We start from the raw sequence: 21,497 nt of genomic DNA, 5'->3' as shown, positions 1-21,497 counted from the left end.
ATCGGTATCATAATCCAGATAAGCAAACTCATCGTCGGCATCAGAATCCGGAACATTGGGGCCATCGAATCATAGATTACAGTGGAATTTCCAGAGCATTCTCCAACTTGTTGAAATGATGCTTGTCCTCACAGCCTCTTTCAGTGGCAGCAGTGAGATTATAAGAGTCCGAATCCCCTGCGACAAGAAAGGACCTGAGTTTCTAACTGGTAGACACAGTGAGGAACCTAAAATATCGAGCCCCACTTAGGAAAACATGAAATGAACAATAGTTGAAGCATAGTTGATGTTCCTATTTATGCAGAAAACAATTTAAGCGAGAAGCCCTGAACATTGAGGCTCACATTTTTGCCCCAGAGTTCCAAATCCATGGTTCAGGGAGATGCAAATGCATCACATCAAGCAATGATTTTATTTCCCTTGCTGTAATGTAAGGAAGATTAGGAGAGAAAAAAGAGGAACTGGCGGAATGTGAGTAGTTACCGCAGGCAGGTCCTCCATCCGGAAGGGCGGCGCGTCGGCGACGCCGTGGTGGTGCTCCGATCTGCCCCCCGCCGGCTGCATCTTCCATGGGCTGCTGCAGTGAGGGAGGATCCACAGGTTAGTTAATGGCGACAGGAACTTCGCGCCCGCAGATCGATCGATCTGTCAAGAACACCCACGGGAGAGGAGAGGGGAGGGGAGAGGATGCTAGCGCAGCCTACTTTCTGATCTAGAGGAGGTGCAGCCTCAAGATGGCAATGGGCCCCGGAACCCATGTCCCAGTGGGTTCTTTTTTTACCCTATTATAGGGCATGTCCAATGCATAGACATTTAGATAGACTTTTAAAAAATTAAAATAATTTAAAAAACTGTAGCGTAAGATCCTGTGTCACAAACGCCGAGGCACTTTATGTCACATCTAACCGGCTGCCAAGTCTAGCATCGCTGGCTGGGAGACGCCAGGAAAATCTTTCTGTACGAGCAAAACGGCAGGGATTCTATTCCTAAGTGCCTGCTGTAAGTGATGCGTTGTACATGGCCTTAGGGAACATGAATGGGTGTCATTTTAACCTCGCAGGGCTGCTGCTGGGTAAAGTATAAAACCCATCACGTTTCGCGGGTTCAAACCCATTTCAACAATACCCGAACCCAAAACCTGCCACCCCCACCAAAATACTGCATTGAGTGTATTGGGCCATTCAGGCTCGACTACACACTAGCCCACCCAGGTATAGGTGGTGTACATTCAGGTACATTGTTGACACCGTCAACAGAAATTGCAATTGTGCATTCAGGTATAGGTAGTGTACATTTAGGTACATTGTTGACTTCTATTTTTAATCTTTTGGTTGAAGTTATGCCGCTGAAATATGCTCTTTTTGCTGCTGAAATTCTATTTTGTGTTGCTACTATGTTTGCTTAAAACTTGCCGATTTCCCGTGGGTTTAGAAAACCCGATGGGTTTAGGGGACGGGTAAAAGGCTAGCCCCGCGCACGGGAGGGGCTGGTGGCACGGGATCGGGGGGCCCTGGAGCTGCCCGAGGGGAGGCGACACGAGGGGGGAGGGGAGGGGAACAAAGGTTTAGATGACAACTATCTTGGAGTGCAGATTCAGATGTCGGACCAAGAATTGGGAATTATATGACCACTTTGATATGGCATGACAATTGGATGAGCTGATTACATCACTTGATATTCCAAGTGGTGATACAGATGGACATGACCTCGTAAAGGAATATTGAAAGGTACCACCACTAAACTGGGTAAAACTGAACTGCGGCGAGGCGACCGACCAGGCGATGGGAGATGCAGGAGCCAGAGTGGTGGCTAGGGATGATCAAGGGTCCTTCTTATTTGCGAGATGCTCTAAATACTCCGCTAAGGAGTACCCATTCATAGCCGGAATCCTAGCTTGTCGTGATGCTATGAAACTTGCTAGTAAGGCAGATCGTTATCACATGTGATCGTGGAATCAGATTGTCAGTCCATTTGCACCATATGGACACTAGGAGACGACATGTCTGTCGGAGGCCAAGTTTATAGAGAGATGCACTCTTATCTCTCAGACTTCGAGGGATTTGATCTAGTCTTTGTGCGTCGGGAGGCCAATTTTGTGGCTCGCCAATGTGCTAGGCATGCATTCGCTTTTTTAGACAATGCTTGTAATATGAATGTTATCCCTGATTTCCTGATTGACCCTGCTCAATCAGAGATGCTCCACTTGAATGAATAAATACAAGGAGTGGTTCTCAAGAAAGAGGAGTCCGTAGGTGGAATCCGTGGCATGCTAAAGTGTCGCATTTTTTGTTTTCCGAGGACATAGGGAGCAGGGAACCGGATCCTCTAACATCCTCAAGGGATGTCACGTAAGCTACAGTAACCGTGACATCCCTTCTTCACATCTATATGGTTAAGCCTAAAATGATTATAATTAATTTGCAAATTACAAATCTACTGTATACATTTACAAAGATTACATACAAACAAAATTATAATGCAATAAAATTATTTTTCAATTTATTTTTGTATATGCTACAGTAAATCCGCACAGTAATTGCTATAGTAACCCTGCCATTCCTTCTCCGTTTTACACACGCATGTCATTGTAGCTTCGTGACATCCCATAAGGATGTTAGAGGATCCGCTTCCAGGGAGCAGAGGCAAGCCGACGTTGCCTTACCGTTACGGCACCTCGGACGGCTACAGGCAAGTGGTCTTGCGTTTACTAGTCCAAGTCAACTAGACTGTACACGCTGACTCAAATCAGGAGATGAGTCGCCATCACCGATATAGTACTTAGAATGCACGCATGCAATGCCAGCCAGATATATATGTACGTGTATGTTACGTCCGATTAATACCCAGTCGATGTACGTGGTTTGTTGATCAACAGGAAACTGAAACTGAAAACGATGTTCTGGGGCGGTTTATACCGACGTCTGAACCAGTCAGCCGGTCATCTGTAGCCAACCATTCTCCTTATCTTACCCTGCCGGCCCGCTCTTCATTCTTTTTGCTGTATAAAAGCGAGCAGAGAGGTCTCCTTTTCTTCTTGTCCCCCTCTCGTACGCCCACTTGTTGGATGCATGTTAATTTTCTGAGAAGTGCATCGATCGGCCGATTACTACACATCTTCCAGGTTAGTGCTCAGCTCTCTGGGGAATTAATACTGTTGGAACCATGAATCACCCGGCCACCGGCCTTCGGCTATGTAGTTTTGTACTTATCATATCTTGGAACTTCCAGTTTTTATTCTTGTCATATCTTGAAACTAACAAATCTAGACTATACTAGATGAAATACAAGTGTTTTTTGTTGATCAAAACAAATCACAGAGAATATATGATATTCTAGTTGTTGTAGGGTTTTGCCTTTGTCTTTGTGAGTGGTCTTTGGCTTTGTTCTCCTTTTATTGATGTTAGCCTTCAGTTTTTTTCCTAGTTTGCGTTTCTTTTCTCTTTTCATTAATTCTGCAGGTCAATTCTTGTGAACTTTTTTCATTCTCCATCACTGATGAACACATCGATCTATCTATTATTGTGAAGTTAATTTCATGATATGGCTTTTTAGGTATCAGAGAAGCTGGCTGGGCTGATCCATTGTAGTACACCTGGAGGAAGGAAGCAAGATCATGGCTTTGCCGGCCTCGATCTCCCACCTGGCTCACTTGGGACAGAAGCTATGGCTGCAGGACACAGGGAAAAGCTTCTGTTGCGACGGTTGCCGTGAACCCGGCAGGGGCGAGAGGTACAGGTGCCATCCATGCGACTTCGACCTCCACAAGCATTGCGCCTTGGACAAGAGCATGGCTTTGCCAGCCTCGATCTGCCACCCCGCCCACTTGGGACACAGGCTGTCGCTGGAGGCGACCGAGTACTGGGAGTTCGTGTGCAACGGCTGCCGTGAGAGAGGCGCGGGCGAGAGGTACAGGTGCCGGGCCTGCAGGTTCGACCTCCACAAGCAGTGCGCCTTGGAACAAGGAACCAAGATCATGGCTTTCCCACGCTCCATCTCGCACCCCGACCATTGGGGGCACAAGCTGTCGCTGGAGGCGACTGACTACTGGAAGTTCGTGTGCAATGGCTGCGGTAAGAGCGGGTTGGGCGAGAGGTACAGGTGCCGGGCCTGCAAATTTGACCTCCACAAGCAGTGCGCCTGTGGCCAAGGGACCAAGATCATGGCCTCCTCAGGCTTGATCTCCCACTCGGCCCACTTGGAACACATGCTGACGCTGTGCGCCCCTGGCCTCTCCAACTTCGTGTGCAACGGCTGCCGTGAGCCCGGCACGGAGGGAAGGTACAGGTGCCATGCATGCGACTTTGACCTCCACAAGCAGTGCGCCTTGGACCAAGGAACCAAGCTTGTGCACCCGCTGCTTAAGAACGTTGAGTTGGAGCTCCGGTTCCAGGGCCCCAAGGACGGCGGCAGGCTGGTGTGCGACGCCTGTGGCAACGCCGTGCTGGGATTCCACTACCACAGCAGCAAGCTGTGCCTCCACCCGTGCTGCGCAAACCCACCGGATGTCAACAAGAACGAGGATGATGGTCGCGGGAGAGATCAGCCGTCCAGGAGTAAATTCCAGCGCACATTGTCTGTCAGCGGGCATATCAGTGACGCGATAGATACTGGAGAAGCGATAGCTGATCTCTTCAACTCAATTGATCTAGACGATGGCGGTTCGGTAGAGGAACCCGACTTCGACTTTGACTTTTAAGTATATCTGATGGTTGGCTCTCATCTGGGATTGTACGTATATATGTGTATTGGCGCGTGCATGATTGCTTGGTGACATATGAAATAAGCTTTGTAACACCTATTTGCTCCGGATATTGGTTGCTTGGTGTCTTTTGTGCCTTATTATTACATCATAGAGGCATGATTTGCCGCGCCCGTCCACCTTAAGAAAATTAGAAATATAAATACTTGAGAAATTTGGAGCTATGATAACATCGCTCCAATTTATTGTGCATCGATATAGACATTGAGAAATAATTGCTTAGGACACTCAAATATCATCACAAAAAGGGGAAATCAAACTACGAATGATCACAATTATAACATTGCTAGTAAATACAAATGAAGGCCACAATTGCAATACAGTAAGTAATGACCTCAATACTTCCAATGCATATCAATATTTATTTTTGTTATGGGTTTATTTTTGGTTTATCATGTACTCCCTCTATAAACTTCTGTAAGACGTTTTAGATCACTAAAATAGTGATGTAAAACGTCCTTTAGTGATCTATAACGTCTTATAGAATTTTACAGACGGAGTAGAACATAATGACTTGAAAAGAACAACATTGTGATGCATTGTTTTCTTTTTTGCATGTCATGTCATGATGAAATTTTGTGAGCACTGTCAATGTCACAAAAAAATCAGATTTTTTTATTTTATTTTCAATTTTTCTGGGTTTTGCTGTTCATCCGCGCTCATTTAAGCTTGAGCTCAGAAACACCACGTCCCGTCGTAGAGGGTGATGAAATTATCAAATTCGTCTTCTTGTTTTTTAGAAAAGGAGGATGACCCCCGGCCTCTGCATCTGGGAGATGCATACGGCCACTTTATTGATTATGCTCGAGGACCTTACAAAGTATTACAACAATGTGCCTGAATCCACCATCTTGGCAACATATGCCGCTACTCCTATCCAAAATGATGAAGGGGTGCTAGCTGGGCCACTACCCAAACCTCTCACCTAAGCCTAACATCAAAAGCCGGAAGCCGAAACTCATTCGGAAGCCCCAGCCGAGCCACATACCAGGTCTGGGGCATAATCCGGTCAGACGCACTCGTGTGTTGTCGCCGCCATCATCCATAGTTCTTCAGATCATATTGAGGCTTCTACCTTGTCTGGCCACCCTGCCATCGACGTCACCATGACGCCAGACAGCAACCTCCTCCTGCGCGAGCCCATCTCCGCACGTCGGACGCCGAGTCTCCACAGCGCCATGCCATCGATCTCCGCCGCCATCAAAGTGTGGGATGGAACACCGCTCCACCATCCCTCCAGCCAGCACTTGCTCCAAGACGATGCCCCCAGAAGGGAAAGCGATAGAACGCCATCATCATCCGATCCGGAAGACCCAGATCTGGGGTTTCCCCCTGAGCACCCCGAACCTGATGGCGCAGACTGCCAACGATGCCTCGACCATCGGCAGTAGCTCCACCAGACGAGCGTCGCCTACGTCGCCGCAGCCTCCAAGATGAAGCTGACCAGAATGCATGTGTCGACATCGAACCGCCGCCACTTCCGCCGCCGCTTGAGCAGCCCCCGAGCAACGCCTTCAGGAAGGAGCACGCCACCGTGGTGTCGTCGTCGCTTGGAACAGGGGGGTCTGAGGTTTTCACCTGAGCTCCTAGGAGGGGTGGAAGGAAGGAGATCCTCTCCGAAGCCTCCAACGAGGGAAGCAACACCCAAAGGCACTGCCATCGGAGTGGCCGCCACGCCGGCCAAGAGATTCCCCCGGAACCCTTCCAGCCACCGGATCTGCAAGGCTAGCACCCAAGAACGGTGACCGAAGCCACCAAGGGCCGGATCCGCTGCAGGTCGGAGTAGATCGGGGTCGAGGACGAACATCACCATGGCCACCAACATCCAGTGAGGAACCGTCGCCGCAGCCGAAGCCCACCACCTTCCCGCCATCCACATAGCCAGGGGAGTGGCCCACCTGACCACGCCGGCGCCGCCTGCCGCAGCAGCGCCGCGTGCCACCAGCCATGGCCGCCGCCATGGATCCGAGCCGCAGGCGGGCCGCCAGCCGCGGGGCCCCGCGGGAGAGGAGAGCCGCCGCCGCCACGACGCGGGATTCGCCCGGTTGTGGCCTCCGGCGGCGGCGAGGGGATTAGCTAGAGAAGGGGGGCCCGGCGGCGGCGCGGTTGGGGGCTGCCGCCCGAGTCGCCTACCCTAGGCGACGCGGGGCCCGAGCGGGGGCCCTAGCAAATTCGTCTTCTTGTTGTCGATGAAAATAGTCGAGGATTTTTTTTGTTTGAAAACATAAGGCAATGCATTCACTGAATGAGTCGGTCCGAGTGTACATATTAATTAAACGTAGAACGCAACAGAGTGAGCGAACAAATAAGCATAGAAACTGAATATCAGATGACATGACTTTAGCATTTTTACTACATCCAAAATGCCACAGGATCTTCAGCTAGGAACGACTTAGTGGCTGCATCAGGCACTCTGTAGTATTCCACGCGACAGCTGCCGCTAGTCGTGAGGTCTCCGTTCGTGTCAATGCTGAGAGAGAATGTGGTCAAACGATAGACACAGCGGGCGTGCAGACCCATATCTCCCTCCTCCTTGACGAGGGCTTGATCAGGACGACAATCATCCTCATTCACGTGCTGCTGATTGTCTTCATCAACGGAGAGGCATTCTACGAGGCAGAATTTGCTTCCGCGTCCCATGTAGACCAGGGTGGCGCTTACATGCCGATGGGACGGGTCCTGGCTGAAGAGCTTCTCGTTGCAGAGCACCTGCTGAGGGGGAGCGTACTGCCCTTCATGACCGGTGTAGGCGGAGCTGGGCGCTTGGCAGGAGCAGATCTGGCCAAAGGTGTCCGGGTGCTTGGAGATCCCCACGAAGGCCTCGAGGCGCCGGTCGAAGTGACCACGGCCGTCGAAGGGCAGCGCCCAGTTGCCGAGCAGCTTCCACGCAAGCTTCACCGTGTCAAAGGCGAAGGTGGCCTCGGTGACATCGCCGTCCATCGTCTTGGTGCTCACGAGGAAGGTGTGTTTCTCAGCGTGCACGGAGTAGGACGCGACGTCGTAGGCATAGAAGGGCTGTTTGGGGAGGTCCTCCCACGACCACTCCATGCCGCATGACCTATCCCACGGCGGCGGCGGGGGCCGGCGGCGCTCCTCCAGGCGGAGCATCTCGAAGGCGCCCATGCTGAGGCTGAACAGCAGCTTTGTGCCGACGGCGAGGTAGATCGGACATAGAGTATGCCGCTGGCCCGGGCCGAAGGTGAAGCCCCGCGAGCGGACGTCCAGCATGGGGAAGACCGTCGAGCATGCTGAGGGTGAACAGCAGCTTTGTGCCGACGGGGAGGTAGATGGGTCGAAGGTGAAGCATGTGTCTCTGGCGTGCATCGCCAGGATCCGGGCGCCGAAGGCCGACGTGATGTGCTTGGGGTACCCGCGCGGCGCCATCAGCCGGTTTAGCGGCTTAGGCAAAGGGCGAGGGCAACAGCAGGTCTGCTGATGATCGTTCCCGCCGGCGGGCAACAGGTTCACCTTGCGTATGCTGTATCCGGAGCGCCAGTCGTCGAGGACGAGGTAGAGCGCCTCCCGCCGCTTTGGCTTTGGCTTTGGCTTTGGCTTAGCTGTTCTTCCTCCTTGCTCCTCGTCATCGTCCCGCCCTCGCTTTGGCATGCTTCCGCGTCGTCTTCTCGTGATTTCTTGGTTCTTACTACCCACGAAAAGAGCGGACAAGGTCTCGTGGATCTGAACCCTTCGATTCATTTTAAAGGCGTTGCCGATCCCTGCAATTTGAATTCAAACCGAATCCGTGGTGAAACAATCCGTCCAATCGTCATCGATCCTACTACAAGTCGGAGTTGATCAGCGGCAAAACATTTTGGGTGGGGGAAGGCCAATAACTGGCCGTCGTCAGTTATTAACGGAACCCTAGCCAACTATTCGAAGGCCCCAATGGTCCGATCCCAATCACCATTCCTGCAATTTGCCATGGATAAGAAAAATAAAATTTAAATTGCGAGGCCATGAAAATAAATTTGCCAAAGGAAATTATTTCTGTACGATTATATATTACACAAAAAATGCCGTGATTTTGGAAAAACAAAAAACAATCATAAATTTTGTCATGTCACGTTGCAAAAGTATAAAATGATTTTTTTTTCTGGGAAAAGTATAAAATGATTGACACCAGTTTGCAGGCAACGCAAATATACATATAATGCAATGATGGGCAGAAAAATATTTCTTAAAAATGTCATGATTTAGGACACAAAAGATTGTAATTTTTGCTATGTGAACATTGCAAAAATTCATTAAAAATTGCTGCCAATTTGTAGGGACCAAACAAAATCTGAACTTTCTGTTTTTTTTTTGAGAAACGCAAAATTTCATGAATTGATCATACTCTGACTAGGGAAAATCATGAGATTTTTTACATAGCGCAGACACAAAATTTCATGAATTTACCAGCTGGAAAAGTCCATTGGCCAAAGGCCGTTCGGTGAAAGTTAAAGGGCTAGATCTCTGGGTCAACCTGGCTAGGGTTAGGGCACTCCGAGGTCTTCGAGGGGTAGCAATGCCACCAAAACAAAATCTGAATTCTCCACCTTTTCCTTTGGATTACCTGGCCGGAGGGCACGCTGCTGCACCTGACCTTGACGAGCTGCAATTGCTGCAGTCGATAGGGAGAGGCCAGGCCGCCTTCCCATTGCGCCATGTGTATGCCTGCTGGTAGTGGTGGCGGAGAAGCTGCTGGAGCTGGTGCTAATCCCTTCCACCGTTGCCCGCGTCCGCGGTCTGCCGGTGCGGCTGCCCTGATCACGCCACACCTCCTATATCGTCTGGCCGCTACGCTTGCTCTGCGCGTGGCCTTGAACGACACAACGTCCTCATCCCCGGCTCGCTTTGTAAGGCCCCATAGGCCGACCATCACCCAACATGGGCCGGCGAGCTTTGAAGGGATCTTCTAGAGATGCTCTTAGAAGACCCCATATATATAAGCTTGCCGGCCCTTACAATCCCGGCTGAGTCACAAGAAATGTGAAAATTTTGGCTCGAGCAGATCGTGTAAAAAAAGGCCCACCCCATAAAAAATATACCGGTGACCCGTAAAACCCCAACGTGGCCGCTATATTTACTTGATCCGATGCGTTTTAGGGTTTCTATCCGGTAAATCCCCCACCTTCCTCCATCGCAATCCTCTCTCTCTCTCTCTCTCTCTCCTGCGACAAATTTCTCTCTCTCTCCAGCCGGCATTTTCGTCATGCACAGCGAATCATTGACCGCCTCGATGTCGAGTGGAGGACGTGGGCGTGGTGGCCGAGGGGGATGCGGTAGCTCGGCGCCGCACAAGCTTGCCTGCCACGACGATGAGGCCGGGAGCTCCGTCATCCGCCCCCAGGTCCGGGAATGGGTCCGCGTGCAGGCGAGGGAGCGTGGTGCCCTCTCCTGCAGCGGCGACCAGAGGGCGTGGAGGGAGTTTGATCACCTCCATGACATCCTTTGGCCGACCACCAAGCGCTTCCGCGAGGCGGAGCACGTCTCATTGAGGCGGTCACGGTAGGAGAAGAAGGCGCGGGGAAATATGCACAGCTCAATAAGCAAGTTACGTATGATAGGATGAATACATAGGATCCTTGCAATAAAACATGGACAAAATTTCCAGATACGGTTCTGTGTGCAAGAAAACTTCTCTACAAGCTGTTTTCGTCATCATCACATGAGGAAGAAATGTTTTTGTTAGGTGAAATACCATAAACTATTGTTTACACAAGCATATAGTAGCATAAATGATGAACTATGAAAGAAACGTGTATGTGCGGCAAATTACACTATCAACATCACCAGAAAGATGTTGAGTTGTCAAAAAATAAGGATTTTTGTGAGGGTCAGATAGGTTATATACTGAAAATAAGTTCCGGGAACACAACTCAATCAAAGGCTTCCCGATTATACAACTAGGTATAGAATTTATTTATTTTGGCCTCGGTAGCAAGTTCACACTTGATACACAACCGGAGCATGTCTTTTTCCCCTGGTTGCAAGTCCATCCTTGACGTGTAGCTAGGGCCCGACGTTTCTTTTGTTTTGGCCCAGTTGCAAGTCCACTTTCGGCTCGCAACAGGGCTCGACCTTTTTTGTCTTAGTTACAAGTCCATCATCTACATGCAACTGGGGTGAGCGGTGATCTTTTTTTTTGCCAATTTGCAAGTCCACCATCAACACACAACTGGGGGTCAACCATTTTTGTTCTAGTTGTAAGTTCACCATTGACAAGGAACTTCTGTCCTCGACCGCCTTAGCACAGTTCCATGTTCATTACTGACACGCAAATGGCCACACCCTTTTGTACCAGTTGCAAGCTCATTCTCGACACATAACACGCCTGACCCTTTTGTCTCCTCATTTTTTTTCAAGTCCATCCTTGTCATGCATTTGGCCTTGACACACAAACGGCCTATTTTTGTGTTCAAATCAAGTGGTTGTCATCCTTTCAAAAGTTTAGCAACAACACATGTCTTTTAATCCAGTTAATATTTATCCCAGTTTTTCTGGAACAACTTAACATTTATCCAAAAAAGACCCCATTTTTGCTCTTTTTCCTAGGTGCTCACATTTGTTATTCTACTCAAGGGCTTTTCTGTAAAATTTCCAGCAGTAGCGGATTTTTTTAATGTATATTTTTACTTTTTCGTTTTTTGGTTTTTTTTCTCTACCGTGCGACTTATAAAATGTTTGCTTCATTTTAAAATAAATCCATCGCGCATTTTCAAATTTTTCATCGCTTTTTTATAAAATGTTCCTCATGCATTTTTATAAAATGTTTTGTCTCGTATCTTGAAAATGCTTTTCTAATTCATGAACATTTTAAAAATTGTTTTTAACACCCGAATGAAAATTTTGAAATTGTTTATAAAATGTTCATCATGTAATTTTTTTCCTGAGCTTTAACACACAAAGCATTTCAAAAGGAGAATGAGATGAGCCTTTTCACGCCATGTTCCAGCTGCATGGCAATTAACAACTTTTTGTGAAGAGAAGTTCTACGTCGATCAGCCTTAGTGGAATAACAACGGAACACACGTGAGCCTGAGCGATCAATCATGCATCAAGCTATAGGTTCAACAAAATACAGGCATCAGTGCACAAACGAAGCACGTGCACACTGTACATTCATACAATTCGTTGTACAATGGATTAAAAAGAATAGTATACATTTTCAGAAGATTTTATCGTCCCCTCTCAGCTCATTGTTCATGTATCAGTTCAAAACATCTTTTCATATCTTAACTCAGTTTTTCCATTCTAAGTAGTTAGATTTTTTTATCTCATTTAAATGTGTTTTCATCAGGTTTTAGTCATGTTCCATTTTCTGTATTTTTCTTTTTTTATACATTGAAATGTTTTTAACACAGTACAGACACAAGCGCTCATATATATGCGCATACACTCACCCTATGAACGTATACACGCACACCCTACCTCTATGAGCACCTTCGAGAGACTAAGTCGCCATATCATCTTGAGATTTACGAAATCATCGTAGGCATGTCGTCGTTGACGGGAGCATCTCCTCCCACTGAAAACGCATCACCGAAAATCCTAAAATAATTTCAGGAATAATGTGAGCACCAGGACTTGAACCCTAATGGACTGGGATACCACTATCACTCTAACCATGACAAAGTAACCAACCATGTCACATTTTTATACTTGTTGTAGAGCTCGTACCACGTCCGCTCCTTTTTCTTGAAACTAAAATAGGAGTAAGATTTATCTTTAATCATACAGAGCAACAGTGCTCAATGCATTGACGGAACCCTACTGGGAACAAGCCGCCCTGATATATACTTTTTACTCTGTTGCGTCAGAACGCAAGATTTTGATTTTTCGCCTCTCACTACACAGCAGCAACTGGATAACCAAAAGACAACCAATAGCAGGGTTAAAAATTTCAACGAAATTTCAGTGAAATTTTTGAAGTTTCGCATATTTCAGTGGGGTCCAAAATATATTTAACACCGAAATTTCAAGGTAGATTCAAACTGATTTAAAAAATAAATAAATTGTGTTAAAATTCATTAAAATTAAGTGAAATTTAAAATCTAAAAAATCCAGAATATGCAAAATTTCCAAAATTCCACATATTTTGGTGAGGCCAGAAATTATTTTTTTTCCGAAATTAAAAATCTTGACCAGTAGGCCTAATCAGTGGAAACCAAAACAATAACAGTTTGCGTCAGTCAACTTTTTTTCTGCTGAGCTATAGGTGCTCCCAAACAATTACAAAGGACTGAGAGAAAGAAAACGAAACAAGCCCACAATTTTGTACATGAGTAGATGTCGCATGATGCGCCCTAAACAGACCCATATGCTAAAAACTTCCAAATTGCCTACTGCAGAAAGTGGGGTTTTATGAGCCCGAAAACTACTACTCCACGATGAACTACCCATGACGAATAGAGGAATCGGAAGCAAAAACCACCAAAAGAACAAGAGATTGAAGACCTGGTACCATCCTCTCGCCGAGTCTGCTCGGTGAGGTGCGCTGCACCGATCGCGTGGATGCCGCGCTCGACGCCCACGCCATTCGATCGACCCATCACGGTGCCAGCTGCAGCGAACGGGGAGGTGCACCATCGCGGTGCCCTCCTCCTTGTCGCCGGGGGAGCTCCGGCGGCTTCCCGGCGGAGGAGGGGTACTGGCTGCTCGCTCCGAGAGCGCATGCACAATCCCAAAGGTAGGGCTCCAACACGTAGTGCTAAGATTCTCAACGCCGGCGTTGCCGGCGACGAATGTCCTCAACGCCAACTGTGGTGCCAACGACGAGGTGGACGAGTGTGCTGGCGCTGTCGACGCCAAGGGTGGTGGTGGTGCGCCTTGGACCAGCATGTAGATGTAGTGTACTAGCTTGAGGGGGCAATCAGAGTTGAGGTGACGAAGAAGATAAATTATGCATGAACTCTAAGAAATAATTGATATTCAAACCTATAATTAGTGGTAGTTTTTCTGGAGTAGGGGGCAATGGCCCCCTTTGGCCCCATGAAGCTCCGCCACTGATAAAGACCATAGGTGTAGAGGAGAAGACCATGGACCATGGACGGAGGGCGGGAGATAACTCGTACTTAGAGGATGAGAGGAGGAAGGAGAGGAAGCACAAAGTATTATGCAAGCATGTATATAGCGGGTGGTCGACGAGAGGAGCGAGGTGAGCTGATGGAGTAATGCTAGAGATACATAGAGTTACATGGAATTTACAAATTGGCGAGTTTTGACTAGAGATTGAGGGAGAGGAGGGGCCCACATTCATGAAAATCAGGGTAGAGAGGTTAGTTAGAAAGAAAGCTCTTTCTTTCTAATCAAAGCTCACCAGTTTGTAAATCCCGTGTAACTCTGTATTTCTAGCATTACTCTATGTATTATTAGCATTACTGGGAGCTGATGAGCATGATGCATGGCAGTGTAGGCCACGCCTCAGGTACCGTACGTGGAAAAAAAATTAACTTGAATTCATGTGTACATTTTTTTAGGGGTTAGAATCCATGTATACATGACCATGATGAGTGGGCGCGCAGTAGGCTGAGGGGTCGTTCCTCCATACAGAAGAAGTAGCGAGGGAGAAGGACATCGTGCAGGGCACGCAGGTGCATGCACGCCTCATCATTTTTTTTTGGAAACTATGATGTGTTTTTATTCAACCCTAATAAACGTGCACGTGCAAAATACGTCTTCATAAATGCAAATGCGATTACAAATAAAAAAGGTGTAATAATACCAAAACGGTGGTTTTTCTATTCTAAACAATTGTTTTAGGTTTTTTTACAATCAAAATGACAAGTATATATCTTTATCTTTACCTAATGTTAAAGGATGGAGACTTTCATAGTTCTCCATACGATTAATTGTTTTCCTACGCCGACCCATATATGTGTTCCCAGCCCATTATTTGAACAAACTATTATGGGCCGAGGTAGGCCTCCTCTCATTTTTTTTTAATCAATGGAGGAGGAACGAAAAAATATTGGCACGTATAGATCTCCAGACTTCGCTGTCACGTATAGATCATGGGAGCCAGCTCAGCTATGTCATAGTATGTGCTAGGAAACCGGTCGTTTCGCTATAAATAGTTTCAGCTCGCTCCTTTCGATCAAGTTTCACCAACTTTTATATGTTTCCCAGTTGAAACCGATAAGCCGCCTAATAAAGAATCAAAGAAAATATAGTCATTCGTTGCCATGAACCATGGAGGAAACGAATTAAAGGATGAGAGAGAGAGAAGGCCATGCACCAGGAAAGAAAGGAAGGCATCGGCTATATTTGCACTGGTTACTACAGAATGCAAGATGCACATAAGTTCTCAAATGATTTCATGTTATCCATACAAGTAGAGGGATATACAATATATACCCTAGGTATTTTAGGGGACCAACTAATAGGTTTCTGAGTTCTGAGTTTTCTAAAGCTCTCTTTGCATTGGATGAAGGAGGGAATTTTTAATGTATAAGACATACAAACTTGACCTAAATAAGTGATCTTGTAATTCTAGGAAAGTTTCCAGATAAATTAAATCACATGTATGGCCAAATTATTGTCTATGGCTGAGATATTATAATTTAAAAATCATGATAAATTAAATCACATGTATGGCCAAATTATTGCTTCAGGTACTGTACAAAAGTTTCCTAAAAAAGGTACTGTACAAAGTGAACTTCACGTGTACACAAGGCTCGATCAAGACAACACTTGATATTACAGAACCTTGCAACACAAGCACTGACATTATCATAGTTCTCAATGCACGCCTGAGGTTAAATAATTAACAAAGGAGCCACAGATCTTGGAGAGGTAAGGCATGTGCGTCAAAAAGAAGACCAACCCCGGCCGCTGCCATCACCTAAGCAGATGTCAGCGGCCCAGGGTGCGTCAGCTGGAGGCGGTGTTGATGGTTCAAAGATACCGGCTGCACCTGAGAAGTCTCTAGGGACAAGAAATGCATCAAATAGCTTATTATGTATGTGAATTAAACTATATTCAGAATAGCAATTTGGAGCTGACCCAAGTCAGGTGTGTTACCTTGAATGACTTCCATGATCTCCTCCCTGCTGTAATGACTTTCTAAATTCGAGGATCCTTATTAAGTATCTAATCTTTGGATCTACATCTAGTGTAGTGTAGTACATTTTAGCCAAATTCTTTACATAGATGCATCACATTACATGAGCCGGCCTCAGACATACACGAGCAGCAAATAAAATGAGAAAAATAACTGAACACTGGGTGAGAAAATTTAATTTGCCAAATATCTGAAAGAAAGGACACGAAGCGAATATGCATGGCCCAGTAAAACTACCTAATTATCCTAACAGGAGAGAGAACTAAAAAATGCTCAATGTAAACTTGAACTGACATAGATTTTGCTGGACTGAAAATGACACATATTCATATAACCGTCTAGTAAACGCACACAGGCCCGGAATGGCTGTTCTCGCTGCTGGAACCACTCTCGGACACCACGTGCATGGTACTGCTTATGATCATGTGGCATGCGTGGTACATGTGCAATGAAATAACCCATGGAAAGATCCCTCCACCGACGGAAGCTTCCCGTAGATTCCTCCAAGGATATATCAACTCTCTCTTGTGTATCCACCAGTGGCCTTATGGAGATATGGTGAAGGGCAAGATGGTCGTCCAGGTGGGAGCTGTGTTTCGAATTTCGGTCGAAAAAACAGATTTCGACCATCTCGGTCTGGGATGAAAAATATCTTTCGGCGAAAAACTAGATTTTGGTCAAATTTCTGCCAAATTCTGGTGCCGAAATTTTTGAAAATGGCCGAAATTCGACCATCTTAGCCTAGGCGAAAAATTTCACAAACCGAAAATCAAAACCTTGGTGGGAGCTGATGCTAGCTGTCATACTGTGGAGCATAAGAGCATCTCCAACAGGCGCCCAAAAAGAGCTCCGCGCACTAAAAATTCATTTTTTTTGGCACCGAACAGCTCCAACAAATGCTGTAGCGCTAAAAAGTTTTGGGCGCGTGCTGAAAAACGCTATTGCGCGCAGCATATTTTGGGCTCCGGATTGCGCGCGCTTCACAATTTGCACTGTGTGCTTTTTGGGCGTCTGCTAAAGCAAAGTTGGTCCCGGTGCATTAAAAATGCTACAATGGCGCGCTATAACTTTTATTGGGCGCGAAATTTTTGTGCGGCCGTTGGAGATGCTCTAAGGAAGAGCTGCACTAGGTGACTCCACATGTCCTGGTTGGACGAAGCTGAATGTTGATGGTAGCTACGTGCCAGCTACGGGCGAGGCGGGTGGCGGTATGGTGCTGTGCTCGGAAAGGGGCGAAATTATATTTACCGCATGTAGAGCGATCACATGTGATAATAGCCTAGATGTTGAATTTGCGGCGTGCAAGGAAGGACTCAAGTTCGCCCTACACCTCACAGACCGCCCCATTGTGGTTGAGATGGACAACACCGAAGCGGTCATGATGTTGAACGCTCGGTCGGTGGACTGGTCGCGATCGCGTGCATTCGTCATGAAAATTCAGAGGATGATTGTGGATGACCCTAGGGAAATTTCGATTACTGCTATTAGACGTTCGCAGAATAAAGTGAGTCATGCTCTTGTTGTACATGGCAGAAGTATGCGTCGTACTGCTGTTTGGTTGGGCTCGGGTATGAGTGACATTGTAAAATTGGTTGTGGCTGACTAGCCACCTTAAGTTAATAGAAATCTCCCTTTACCCTGCAAAAAAAATGCACACAGAAAAGTGGGGAAATCTGAAAATAAGGGTAAAAAAATAGTACATGCAAAAATGCTAGACACACGACTAAAGCAACGGGACTTTATGGATCAGCTGACTTGTTCTTTTTTAATTGGGCTAAATAACCTTCTCCTTCTAATTAACCGCCCCCTAATTTAACAGAAGAAAATCTTATACGACCCGGGTCGTATAGGACCGATTGCGAGACCCTCTCTAGCGCGTGACACCTGGAGAAACCAATCTCAAAGCACAAATTTGTTTGAGTATCCTCTTTACCTAGTAGCAAATCGTGAATCCCATTTACCAAAATCCCTAATGCTCTTTACTTCGCCGCCTCGGCCGCTGTAGCGCTCGCTCGTCGTCGTCGCCGCTGCCAACGCTCGCTTTGTCGTCGTCGTCGCCGGCTCGCCGCCGCTCTGTTGCAGAAGCACCGGAGCTCCATCCCCGCTGCTCTCCCCAACCATTTACGACCACACACCTCGGTGCCCCAAGCTCAAGTCAAGCACCAACAAATTACAGGAACGTGCTGATTGAGTCATCTACAGGTGCCCAGACGTAGCAAACTTAGTGAATTCGGCCGCAGCCAAAGAGTGCATGCAGCATGCATAGTGCGTTTGGAGGCGCCCACGAACATCACCGTGGCCGGCGGGGACGTTTCCGTTTCCGACGGGAATGAAGCGCGCTGAGCTGGGGTGGTGTACCTGACGTCGAGGAGCACGCCGGCGGCAATGTGGCTAGCAGCCATGGCGCATCACAACGCCGCTGGAGAGATTAGAGAAGGTTGTGCTTTAAGATTCGTGTCGCCAAGTGTCACATGCGGGAGAGGGTCTCATGATGGGTCCTGTACGACCCTGATTTAACTGGTGGGGTGGGCGCCGATGCCCGTAAAGCCTCCGTAATTGTCCGTTGATGTAGCAAAGCCGGCGTACATGTGTGTGTGTGTGTGTGTGTGTGTGTGTGTGTGTGTGTGTGTGTGTGTGTGTTTGTGCAACTGCACACAAAAAAGAAGGAGCCGGCTATGTTGCTAGCCAGAGCAAAAGAGAGAAAGGCATTCATCGCCTGAAGAGAAAACTGAACCTGTGTCTTGTCTGTAGTTTTTCTCTGGCTTTGCATTTCGTGGAACACCTCCTGAGCGTAGTGAGATCCACCACAACAGAGCGTGAACTGAAGTTCCTGCCAACACAAACCTGTCAAAACCTGCATACAGTGGCATTGAGAGAGACAACAGGGGAAGCAAGAAGGATTGCTAGAGAGAGAGAGAGAGAGAGAACGATCTGGAGAGAGAGAGAGATAGGATTGATAGAAAGACATGTCCCCCGCCATTGCACCGAATCGCCGGATGCGCGGAAGAGGGCAACGGGATGAGGGAATGGGGGCGGCGGCGGAAGTGCTGCATTCACGCCTGCAACGACATTAAACATGGAGGAGCAGGGCCATGCGTGGGTAGTGGCGGGCGGCGCGGTTGCCTCTCGTGTTGGGGAGGCAGGATTCAGAGTGGCAGTTCTGTATCCCGTGATTTGAGGAAATGACAACTGAATGGGTGCATGGGAAATTTCGTCTAGAATTTTTTACTAGATCCAAAATGCCACAGGATCTTCAGCTAGGAACTACTTAGTGGTTGCATCAGGTACTCTGTAGTATTCCACCCGAAAGCTGTCGCGAGTCGTGAGGTCGACGTTCGTGTCACGGCTGAGATAGCATACACTTTGAAAATGTGTTTCATTTTTCACCGGGCCATGTTGGGCAGCGGCGGGCAGCGCGGTTGGCTCTCGTGTTGGGGAGGCAGGATTCAGAGTGGCGTTTTTGTATCCCGTGATTTGAGGAAATGACAACTGAATGGGTGCATGGGAAATTTCGTCTAGAATTTTTTACTAGATCCAAAATGCCACAGGATCTTCAGCTAGGAACTACTTAGTGGTTGCATCAGGTACTCTGTAGTATTCCACCCGAAAGCTGTCGCGAGTCGTGAGGTCGCCGTTCGTGTCACGGCTGAGATAACATACACTTTGAAAATGTGTTTCATTTTTCACCGGGCCATGTTGGGCAGCGGCAGGCAGCGCGGTTGGCTCTCGTGTTGGGGAGGCAGGATTCAGAGTGGCGGTTCTGTATCCCGTGATTTGAGGAAATGACAACTGAATGGGTGCGTGGGAAATTTCGTCTAGAATTTTTTACTAGATCCATGCCACAGGATCTTCAGCTAGGAACTACTTAGTGGTTGCATCAGGTACTCTGTAGTACCACCCGAAAGCTGTCGCGAGTCGTGAGGTTGCCGTTCGTGTCACGGCTGAGATAGCATACACTTTGAAAATGTGTTTCGTTTTTCACCGGGCCATGTTGGGCAGCGGCGGGCGGCGCGGTTGCCTCCCGTGTTGGGGAGGCAGGATTCAGAATGGCGGTTCTGTATCCCGTGATTTGAGGAAATGACAACTGAATGGGTGCGTTATTTGTGGCGCTCGGCAGAGTATCGTCCGCCAATGGTAATTGCTACCTGCAATTGTGGCTTCAGTTCAGATGTGTATAGGCCATTAGATCAGTCATGGTCGGGTTGCGTATCTGAGTGTGAACTTGCTACCAGTGCCGCCTACCCACCAATGGTGCTCTCATCAGGGGACGTGGATCCGACATTCCGACTACAGCCAGGCGCACCGTCGGTCATCGCCCTCATTCTCCAGGTGGTCTTTTTTTTAACTATTCTACAGGTGTTGTCGACACGGTGAACCGGGTGATCAGCAAAATATGCTGCAGGGCAACCCCATGTTCAGTTCACATTCGCGCAAAGAAAAAACCCGGCAAATTCACCACAATTCCAAACCAAACGAGCGGCAAGATGTCATGTTGCATGTAGATGTTTTGTATGGCTTGAGGATTTGGTACCTTAGCATACACTTTGAAGAGGTGTTTCATTTTTCACCGGGACAGGCGAACCTAAAGACAGCCTTTCATTGGAGCAAAAGGTAACAAAGTTTACTTTGTGGGGGAGGGTACCAGTTAGTACATTGGAATAATCACAGTGAAGAGAACGGAGTGCAAGACTTCCTAACAGAGAAACATACTAACTCACTCCAGGATCAGGATACAGTGAGGTTAAAAACATCAGGGGATTACAGAATCTGAGCGGCATAGCATCCCAGTAATTAAGATCTACTCCTAATAATCAGAAGGCGATGACGGCACTCGCTAATGATGGTGGTGAAGAGATCCTGCGTCTTGCTGGGCCAAAGAAGCCTCCATTGCTGCAGGAAAAGTAATGTGTGAGAGATAACGTCAGTCAGTTGGATGTTCCAAAGAGCCCACCGAACCGCTGTACATCCCAATGCAAAGATAATCAATGCTCCCAGTCGGCTCAGATTTCAGCCATGTAATCATGTCTTGGACCGATGGAGGGTGCCAATTCCAACCCAAAACCTCCCGAACAGAAGGAGCAGACAAAGACAGCAATGAGAAAACAAAAGAAAAGATGATCAGTTGTTTCAGTTTCCCTGCACATGGGACACTTGCTATCAGTAGGCCCATGTCTATGAAGTACTTGTTCTTTTGTAGGGATTCTATTCTATCATGGATAACCTATCATGTTAAAACCAAAATCTTCAAAGGAATTTTTAGCTTCCAGATTTGACCAAATATGGGGTTTGGACTCCGAGATAGGAAAGCCAACGATGCATAAATTTTGTGGTATAAGTTCTGTTACCAGTGAGCTCCCATTACAGCTTCACTTCTTTCAAGAGTTGGCAAATGTACATATAGAGATGCAAGTTTATTTGAATTTTCACGACTCAGGTTCTTTCAGTAGCTCGAAAGATAGCATACCAGGACAAATAACCATCTTACAGGTCGGAAAGGAATACATGCATTGGACACACATAGATAAATTGTTCTTTTTTCTCCCTAAGAGAAGAGGGACACACAAATAGTAACCAAACAGTCACTACAGAAGCATTACATGAACGAATAAACTTCTCCCAGTTACACTGAAATGCTCAAGACTGCCTACCAAAGATTATTCAATAGCACGTGGTACATATATGGGAAAGGATAGT

General features: G+C 47.3%; 2 protein-coding genes across 2 annotated transcripts; one reads left to right on the top strand and one right to left on the bottom strand.

Moving 5' to 3' along the window:
- The first annotated feature begins 3,008 nt into the window (after positions 1-3,008).
- LOC125525689 (uncharacterized) lies at positions 3,009-4,830 on the top strand. The gene is made up of 2 exons (XM_048690689.2): positions 3,009-3,121; positions 3,553-4,830. The coding sequence occupies exon 2, from the start codon at positions 3,614-3,616 to the stop codon at positions 4,694-4,696; it is 1,083 nt and encodes a 360-aa protein (XP_048546646.1). The 5' UTR covers positions 3,009-3,121; positions 3,553-3,613; the 3' UTR covers positions 4,697-4,830.
- A 2,281-nt stretch (positions 4,831-7,111) lies between these two features.
- On the bottom strand, positions 7,112-9,399 carry LOC147962196 (uncharacterized). Its single transcript, XM_087534081.1, has 2 exons — positions 9,315-9,399; positions 7,112-8,475 (listed from the first exon to the last, which is right to left on the bottom strand). Exons 1-2 carry the CDS (start codon positions 9,397-9,399, stop codon positions 7,112-7,114), a joined length of 1,449 nt encoding a protein of 482 aa, XP_087390207.1.
- Between the last annotated feature and the right edge of the window lie 12,098 nt (positions 9,400-21,497).

Source organism: Triticum urartu, chromosome 7A (assembly GCF_056163025.1).
Source record: "Triticum urartu cultivar PI428250 chromosome 7A, HENAU_Tu73, whole genome shotgun sequence".
NCBI lineage: Eukaryota > Viridiplantae > Streptophyta > Magnoliopsida > Poales > Poaceae > Triticum > Triticum urartu.
The sequence above is the reverse complement of the archived record's forward strand: the minus strand, read 5'-3'. Positions and strand labels throughout refer to the sequence as shown.

Excerpts from the sequence above, each read along its gene's own strand:
- LOC125525689 (XM_048690689.2), top strand. The coding sequence starts at position 3,614 with ATGGCTTTGCCGGCCTCGATCTCCCACCTGGCTCACTTGGGACAGAAG.
- LOC147962196 (XM_087534081.1), bottom strand. The coding sequence starts at position 9,399 with ATGGGAAGGCGGCCTGGCCTCTCCCTATCGACTGCAGCAATTGCAGCT. Across the intron at positions 8,476-9,314 it reads GCAGCGTGCCCTCCGGCCAG|GGATCGGCAACGCCTTTAAA; the intron begins GTAATCCAAAGG and ends TTCAAATTGCAG.